The 9762-nt window shown below is 35.3% G+C and overlaps 1 protein-coding gene across 1 annotated transcript; it reads left to right on the top strand.

The window, feature by feature from the left end:
- The first annotated feature begins 3779 nt into the window (after positions 1-3779).
- Positions 3780-9041, top strand: LOC121908080. The gene is made up of 5 exons (XM_042427776.1): positions 3780-3910; positions 4003-4332; positions 6795-6836; positions 8381-8680; positions 8790-9041. Exons 1-5 carry the CDS (start codon positions 3868-3870, stop codon positions 8954-8956), a joined length of 882 nt encoding a protein of 293 aa, XP_042283710.1. The 5' UTR covers positions 3780-3867; the 3' UTR covers positions 8957-9041.
- The last annotated feature ends 721 nt before the right edge of the window (positions 9042-9762 follow it).

Here is a 9762-nt window from a genome sequence, read left to right as displayed (position 1 = left end):
GTGTATATGTGCACTTGTATTTTTGCCAAATGAGAAACATTTCTTTGCTCTCTTCATTAAAAATGAACAGGAGAGGGTTTTCTTTTTTACATACATCTGATGTTTATGTTGTGTTGTAAATACATATCACATATGCTTGTTTGTGTTTGGTATTCAATAAAAGTATAAAAAATATGATTTAAGTTGGGTTCCTAGTATCAAAAGTATTACAAAAAGTATTATTAGTACTATCTATTAGGACTATTACTATTCAACTATTTTATTTTTATCTATTTGTTTAAACTTATTGAGTAATGTATTTGTCTGAACTCAGTACAGACTGTGGGACCTGAGCAGACTGCAGGAGTTTGAACGTCTCCCTTTATTTAATGATGTCAGTTTCTCAGCTCTGAGTTTAGGATTTCAGCTGCTTCTCTCACACATTAATAACACAGATGAAAACTGAGACAGTGAGCGCTGAATTCATACTGAAGTTCCTGGAACGATACTTTAACCACAGTCGATGGTTTTAACCAACATTGTGTTAATAAAATGAAAAACCACAGCGAACAGTGTGGAGGCTGCTGAGCAGAAACCCACACGGCCCGTCTGCTGCAGGAAAGGAAGTGTTGATTCGCTGTCAACAGTTTTATATGAGTCCTAATAACCCGAGTTTTTAGCAAAGGTACACTTTACAGCAGGGGAGGAATGTAATAAAGTGCAATTGTGAGGTACTTTACATGAGTATTTCCATTTTATGGGAAGATATTTTAGGGAGATATTTTACTTTCTACTCCACTACATTTACTTCACAGCTATAGGTACTAATTACTTTTCAGATTTATATTTTACTAGTAAGGCTGATGATGTATTTTATATTTGAAATACATTTAGATCACTTTGTAGAGATCTATTTTCACTTTGACATATAAGGGTCTTTTCAGTGTACAAAAGGTCACATTAAATCCCCTTTGACTCCATGTTTTGAACAGTGAAACATGTTTTTTCTTGCTGTAATCATTCCTCCTGTACATACTGACCATTAGAAGATCTCTTCATAATGCACTTACAATGTAAGTGATGGAGGACAAAATCCACAGTCCTCTGTGCAAAAATGTATTTAAAAGTTTATCTGAAGCTAATATGAAGCTTCAGTGTCCAAATGAGACAAATCAAGTAGATATCTTTCAACGTTACAGTCTTTTTAGTGCCAAAGTCCCTCTTTTTGTTACTATACTTCCACCTGCAGCTCAACTGGGAAACAATGTCCAAGGAAACACAAAGAAGCAGATATCCACTTGATATGACTGACTCAGACTGCTGAAGCCTCATATAAGCTTCACATCAACTTTTAAATGACTGTGTGGACACACTGTGGATTTTGGCCTCCATCACTTACATTGAAAGCACATTTTAAGGATCTTTTAATATCCAGTATGAACAGGAGGAATGATTACAGCGAGGAAAACCTCTTTCACTGTTCATATGGACACCTGACTGATGTTTTAATACAGAATTAAAAAATTATGAAGCTGTTCTTTAAGTCAGATATGCAAAAATAAATAGTTATGTAATATTAAAAAGAAAAAAAATAGACTACAAGGCATAACTTTACAAGAACTTTGCATTCTTACTGATTGTTTTAGAATTTTTCTAGTAGTATATAATATCTGAGAAAAAAAACCTGAGCCACCATTTTATTTAGAAATAAAGTGTCTTAAATCATTTCAAAGGGCTTTTACAGTGCTTCATTCTTCCTTTCTAAATCAGTATTATGTTGTTTTATCCACTAGATGTCACTCCTGATTGAAGAATTAGAGGAAAAGCATCATGTTGCCATGCTGACAATAGATGGCATGGTTTTGTGTTTCCTCTGAATGACCACAGGGTGGCGGTCTTTCTCTTTGATTTTTAATTTCAGAACTCACCATGAGGTACAGTAACTACTCAGCCACAACACAGTTCAGTTCCTGTCTCAGTTAAATCCATCACACAGCCATAATGTACTCTTCATTTATTGTTGTTAATAAATAAGACTGTAAATAGACGTTGTTGTTTGGTGATGAGGTTGCAACTTCTTGTCACTCTTCTATGACAAGATATTAAGATATTATCAGGACTTTAAGGGCCTTTCATTGGGAAAGATCAAACTGTTCAGAATTAGTTAAAGTTAGAGTCAGTTCAGAGTAAATATGGGTACTGTTTAGATGATTTAAAAGCTTGGCAGCAGAACAAACATTTCTTAAAATAACATTAAATGTATCCCAGCTGATTATGAAGCTTCTTAAGGGAACAGTCTGGCTTTTGTCTGGTTTGGTTTTATGTATTATTCCATTAAAAGTAGATTTGAGAATAACTTTTCAGAAAGATCTAATTAAGCAAATATGCTGCTCTTTGTGTTAATGTAACGTGCCATGTTAGATCAAATTAGTTCAACTAATTCAAAATATAAAGACAACTTGTATTATTATTATTGGCAGCTCTTCTTACTTAGAATTTATTTGACATATTTTATACTGTAAATTTCTTTCTTTTTTATGTTATTCAGGATTACTTAATTCTGTGTATATTTTTGACTGTTAGGCACCACAACACTGAGGTAAATTCCTTGTATGTACAAACCTGCTTGGCATTAAACCTGGTTCTTATTTTGATTTTGATGAAAGCAACTCCAAAACAGTTAATTAAACAATACATTTAAAATACTATTACTATTATAAATTTACAAAAGCTGTTTTGTGTCAAACAAAGTTAAAATGAACTTCAGTTCAAAGATTCAGATTGCAACAAAAACAAAATGTACACAAGATTCAAACTGTAAATAAATAAAACTAAAAATATATATAAAAAAATCTGCACCAAAAAGTTTCACTTTGTACAAAAAGCGACAATAAATAAATAAATAAATAATAGACCTTTTTATTCTTTTTACACCTTCTTTTTTGGGCATTTTTTTCCTTTATTTGACAGTTGGAAGTGCAGAGAGACAGGAAACAGGGCAGAGAGAGGGGCATGATAGCTGGAATCAAAATGCAGATGGTATGGTTTTGTGCAGTGGTTAGCACTGTCACCTCACAGAAAGAAACTTCTGGCATCAGACCCGCTGGCTGATCAAGGTTTTTCTGTGTGGAGTTTGCATAATCTCCCTCCAATGTTCCTTTTCCCCACACAGTCCAAAGTTCACTAAAAACAAACTAACTCTAAATTGCCTGTGAGTCTTAATAGTTGACTCTGTTGGGGCCAAACCATCTGTTGCAGGACTCCTTGTTCTTCTTGTTGCTGAAGATAGTTCTTTATGACTCTGGCTGGATGTTTGGGCTCGTTGTCATGCCTCCAAATCCAGAATTTCTGAATCTGTATATTGTTCATTTCTGAAGTTTTCCTGCTGAACACAAGATGTCTCCTCCTTCACTATGAAGTCATTCTCAGTGTTTATATACTGGAGGCTTCAAGTTTCCACATCACACTTGTGTAAGTTGCATATTGGACCATGATTGACTCCAAACTAGGTGTGATGTCATAAATCCTGCTTGTAGGTAAAAGTGTTAAACTGAGATTTAAGGTGATACAGAGAAACTTTCAGAACAAACTCAAACATCCAACTGAAGGAAAAAGAAGAAAAACATATTTTTAAGTTGAGGGGGATTTTAAGGTTATTAGTAACAATCTGCTTTTAAAAGACAATTCAAAATGTCTACTATGAAAAGGTCTACTGTCAGACAGCAGCAGCAGCCTTATCTGTCCGCCGCAGGGGCTGATGGGAGGTTTGCGGAGCTGTTAGAAACCACGTGGCCCTCGTCTGATCTCACAGCACGTCCTTGTTTGGCCTCAGCTGCATCAGAGCGCCACTTCTCCCCAGGTTCACCAGAGGAAACACCACTGCACAAAATGCTTTTCCTCCCAGCTGCTGCTCTGTGCTGTCTGTGTTCAGGTGAGTGTTTCCAGCCAATCAGGAGCCAACAAACTCAATCTTTAACAAACACTGTCACACTCACCTTCATCTGTGTGTCTGTTTCTCTACAGCGCTGGTTGCCATGGCAGCAGAGCTGATTCAGGATGATTTAACATTGACCAGGAGAGCTGGTGAAAAAGTCTCCTTCAGCTGTGGAACTGACCAGTGTATCAGTGAACGCCCATTTGTATACTGGTACCAGAAGAAAGACACAGAAACATTCACATATATTCTTGATATTGACATGACGAATGGTATCGTAGATAGAAGTTCCAGTCATCCTCAGAAAGATGATTTCTCATTTGTAAATAAAGGGAACAGCTGGGAGTTGTTGATCCAGACAGTTAAACTCTCACATTCAGCCACCTACTACTGCTCCTGTACTACAGTTGATACCCACAGTGAGAAATGATTCCTGCAGCCTGAACAAAAACCTCCAGATGAACAGATGTCAAACAGTGTTTGTGACAGGAAGAGAGCAGTAAACCACAGCCCAGGTTCACATATTTCACCTCCATCTCAGCCAGAGTCACTAACAAACTGAGCTGAGGACTAAATGTTTGTCTGTTGGTGTCAGGATTTTGATTTAAACATTATATTTCATTGATATTATTTATCAGCTATTTCAGCAGGTTTCCTGTTGTTCCACACAGTGAGAACAAAGGAGCAACACAGAAGCACAATGATACAACAAGATGAAGACAAACAAACAAAAAAACAACAATATAACACAGAAAAAAGAGCCAAATAATGGAGAGATCAAAAGTGAAACTTTATTAACATTTGATTTAATAACAAAAATTGAGAAAATAATAAATAGAAAAAGATGTTCGACAGAGTTGAAAGTTTGAGATGAAGATAAAAATGGTCTTCTTTGACCTGCTGCTGGAATAAAGTTCATTCCTCCTTCACAATAATAATCTGCTGTTAATTAAAACACTTCCTGTGGCTCTTTCACAATAAAAGCCTTCAGGCAGCATTCTTCATGTCACATCTTTGAGCAGATTTCAACAGATAATTTCACTTTAGTAAAAGATTCAACACAATTCTTGGATTTATGACAATTTCCCCTCAACAGAAATGTGGTAAATGTAAATGGATTTTGCTCTGTGAGCAGCTGAGACTGTCTTCACAAGAGAAACGACAGCAGACACTGTTTTTTTTTTTTTTTAACACGACCACCATCATTTCCTAACTTTAACCACACGTTTATTATTGTAACCATGACGACGCAGCTCCCCTCATCTTAAGGAGGAAGTCATTTTAACCCAAACCATGATCTTTACCTAAACCTCACTAAACCTTAACCACAGGTTCTGATGTTTACTGTCCATATTCTAAGACAAATGGCTCCACTACAGCATTTACTATTAGAAATTTAATCCTTTATGTGATTCAAAATGTTAAACATCAATTGATTGACAAACAAGCAAAAACTACAGCTCCTATGAAAATGTACCTGCATGGCAGCACAGGTACTAATGTCATCCTAACTTGGTTTAGTTCATAATACTCAACAAATCTCCTCAAATGTGAACTTTACAACTTTTGAACTTAGATCAACAGGAATAATATTTTATTTTAGTCCATCATTCTTATCTAAACATCTGGAGTGAACCACACAACATACTGTTGTAATGTTAAGTTGTAGGGAAGGATTTTACACCTGCATTTACTGATGTTTTGTCCACTAGTTTTCATCAGAGACAAGTAGTGACCAACACTGACACATCATCAGCTTTTAAGCTGATATGTTGAACTTGTTAGCAAACATTTGCTTATTTCCACATCCAGCAGTTACGGAGCAACATTATCATTCATTTGGAGTCGTGTTTCTGTCCACCTGGTGAATGTAAGTCCAATATTCACTCTCTTTTAGCTCTGTTTTTACTCTCTACCAACTCCTGAGGGAAATATCTGGCTCTTTAGCTGCTAAATGCTCCACTATGTTCAGCAGCTAGTCTACAGCTAACTGTGTCTGTTTGCCGTTTGGTGCTGAGCAGGTAGTGTACAGTGGCTTTTCACAGCTTTTTCTCTGAAAACAGCTGCCTGCTGCGGCCCAAAACGACGCTATGAGAGCGCTGAGAGTGAACCAAAACAGTAAAGTTGCAGCCGGACAGATAAACAATGAGCTGAAACTCATTATAAAGCTCGGTAAAGCCGAGAGGAGCTGCACAGTCACTGATGATTCTCTGTAGGTTCATCACTACGAGCCACAACCAACACATTACACACTGACACATCATGGTTATTATAAAAATATTGATTATAACAGCTTTAAGTAATTTGCATCATTACAAATGTCAGTTTGATTTTAAATGAGTTCTTAGTTTAGTTTAAATGTTGACCTGATGGTGGCGCTACAGGAAAAGTCAGAGGATCAAAGTTATTATAATTCATCCTGAGGGGAACATGAATATTTCTACTAAATTACATGACAATCCATCCAATAGATGAAAAGATATTTCAGTCTGGACCAAACATGTCAACCTGCTGGTGGCGCTAGATTCAAAGTTAGAATCAATCAAGTCAAATAAATAATTGAATCCTCTGGGGACCGTGAACGTCTGCACAACATTTAATGAACAATCCATCCGTCCTTTGATCCACAATCAGATCCAATGGATCTGCACTTAAGTGGTGGACCGACCAACCGACTGACATTAGCATCCATATAGTCACACTGCTAATGTGGCTAAAATCAAATAAAAGAAGAGACAGTCATGTTGATATGAACATTAGAGAAACACATCATGGAGATGAAATATGATACTGGTTCATAATTTGGATTCGTTCACCTCAGCTGACACATTCAACAGCAGACAGGTTTTTGTCACAGTCTCATTCACTGTGGGTGGAACAGACTGGTACTACAAGTTTGGCTCTGGAACTAAACTGTATGTAGGTAAGACTAAACTTTCATTTTCCTTCAGTTGTTTTATTGAACAAGTTGAAAATGTGTTTTTAGTTTTAGTTTCTGCTGCTTCAGGCTTTACATGTTAGTTTTTTCATATTTAGTAGAGAATTCTTGATGCAGCCATTCTACCATAAAACAAATCAATAACTCCTGAAAAGAGCTTCAAATCTCACTGCACACCACAAGTTCTTCTTTATTTATGCATCACATCAAAGTTTGTTTACAGCCAAAAAGTCTGATATCAGTAATGTTACAAATAAACAGTATTTAATAATCTCACTGATTCAGCAGCAGCTCCTGTTTATTAAAAACAAGATGATATATGATGTGAAACATCATTTAATAAATGTTCCTAAATGTCATTTTAGAAGCAAATAGTGATAAATATATTGTGTGTTAAATATACAGTATATATTTGTAAATGGTAAAATGTATCTCATGATAATTGTGTGTTTATGATGATAAATATGTCTTTTAGTGGAAGATAAATTAATGCATGACGACAAACTCATTTTAAATGTGTGATGAAGCTAAACATAATTTATAGATAAAATGTATAATTGTATATCTTAATCCATATTTAATATAAATCAAATTGTTATATGAAATCAACATGATGTCAAATATATAATGTCAAAAATATTTTAGAAAGTGTTTGGTAGAAAATATAATGAATCAGATAATTTACATGTTGTAATTTAATTATATTTATATTATTATGTTATATTTTATTTACATATCTGAACATGTTGTGGTAATTGTGTTTTATATAAAAGCTAAAACTCTTTAAAAAGTTGTTAAAAGTATTGATGTATTGTGTGTCTGATTAGAGTATATGCTGGTAAATATACTTCATATAAAACAGTATAATCATTTACAAATGTAACATAAATATAATATATTTTAACCAAGTAATAAAACTATACTTTAAATTTTACTGAGACAAATGTCATCACATTATATTATATTATTATATTATATTATATTATATTATATTATATTATATTATATTATATTATATTATATTATATTATATTATATTATATTATATTATATTATATTATATTTGAAATATCCAAACATATTGTGGTAATTGGCTTTTATGTAAAAGACAAAGCTCTTAAGTTATAATAATTGATTGATTCTTACTTATTAAAGTATATGGTGGTAAATACATTTGATATAAAACACTATAATCATCAGCAAATGTATTTTATATGAGGCTGTTATGTCATGATATATTTTATACTTTATAAACTCTATTATATTAGTAACTAATGTTGTGGTAAATATTGATAAAGTGGTAAATGATGTTTTAATCTTTATATATGACATATGTTGAGCTTCCATGATGCTTTAGTTTGATATGATTATTGATACAGTGTCCAGTAGATGATGTTTGTGGTGTATTGATGAGTAGTTTAGTGATCATGTAGTTTCCAGGATCAGACTGAATGCAGTGCAGTGCTGTAAGCTGCTGTTGACTGTGTGAATGTGTGTCTATGCTGCTTGTTGCTGCTGTCAAACTTCAGATGAGCAGGTAGTGAAGCCCGTAGTGAGCGTGTACCCAGCAGCCCACCTGGAGGGGAAGAGCTCCCTGCTGTGTCTGGCCTCAGCCATGTCTCCTCCTGTGGTCCAGTTCTCCTGGAGAAGACAGAAGAAGAACGGCCCGCTGGAGGATCTGCCCCTTGCTGAGGGAGAGCAGCTGGAGCTCAGAGAGCCGGGACGCACCGCCTCCATCCTGCTGCTCCATCGGCAAGAGAACAGCACATATAAATACCACTGCTACGTCAAGCATGAGGGGATAACAGTGGAGGCCCAAACAGAACAAGGTAATGAAGGCTTGGTGACTGTGTTCAGCAGTGATTCAGCTTCATCTGAAGATGCTCTCAGAGAGAGCAGAGGAGCAGAGCACTGACATTTGTTTTTTTCCTGTTTCAGAGGTTTCTGCTCTTCCTCCACCTGTCCCGTCTCAGTACCAGGTGAAGCTGCTCTGTGTGCTGTACACAGTGCTGATAGTGAAGAGTCTGGTGTACTGCTGTGGACTCTCTCTGCTGATGATCCTCAGAAACAAGGGACCGTCCACCAACTGCACACATGCTGACTGACTGTTTTCTGCTCGCCTTTTCTCACCATCACATCTCATCAATTCATCTCATTTATCACTTTGATCAGTGTTCAGAAATGTCAGTAATGATGTGTTGTGCTTGGTTTTACATTTTCTCATTGAAAACACACACACTGTGTTAAGACACAGTTGTCCTGAAAACATAAATACATATATAAACATATACAGTATCTTTGCAGTTACTAAGTATACATTCCGTAGAATATTAATATCTTGATGCTCTAGTTTAATTCCACTTTTAATCGTGACTTGTGTAATAGTGTAAAATGAAGTTGAATCATTAGCTACCTGGTAGATATTTAAGTGCTTACAATATTTTTTCTTTCTTGTGTATTTTCTTTTTAATACTTTATGCAGAGGGTGGCAGGTTTGTCAAAGTCATTCAGAGTAACATTCTCAATAAACTGAAACATCACAGTTTCTGTCTTTTATAATCGTCCATGTTTTCATTGATCTCAGTTTGGCTTCAAATAATGTAAATCATCGGACACAGAATCCACTATATTGGCCAAGTTTGTTGATACCTATAAGTAAGTTGACTCTTGTCATCAGTAGATCTAAGTAAACTTTCACATAGTGCTAAAAACAAATATACAGGAAGATACAAAGAAAAGCTTACAGCTGAACAGAAACAACACAGTAAAGAGAAGCAAACATAAACAAAAAGTTATTAAATACAAGCAAGTAGGTGTGGTGTGCCAACAGGTTCAATATCATCTTGTAATATAGTTTCAGTGTGGATGTACAACTCTACGCTGATGAAACTGTTGTTTACACACATGAAGA

Source organism: Thunnus maccoyii, chromosome 12 (genome assembly GCF_910596095.1).
Source record: "Thunnus maccoyii chromosome 12, fThuMac1.1, whole genome shotgun sequence".
In the NCBI taxonomy this organism is placed as follows: Eukaryota; Metazoa; Chordata; class Actinopteri; order Scombriformes; family Scombridae; genus Thunnus; species Thunnus maccoyii.
This window is presented reverse-complemented; position numbering and strand designations above follow the sequence as displayed.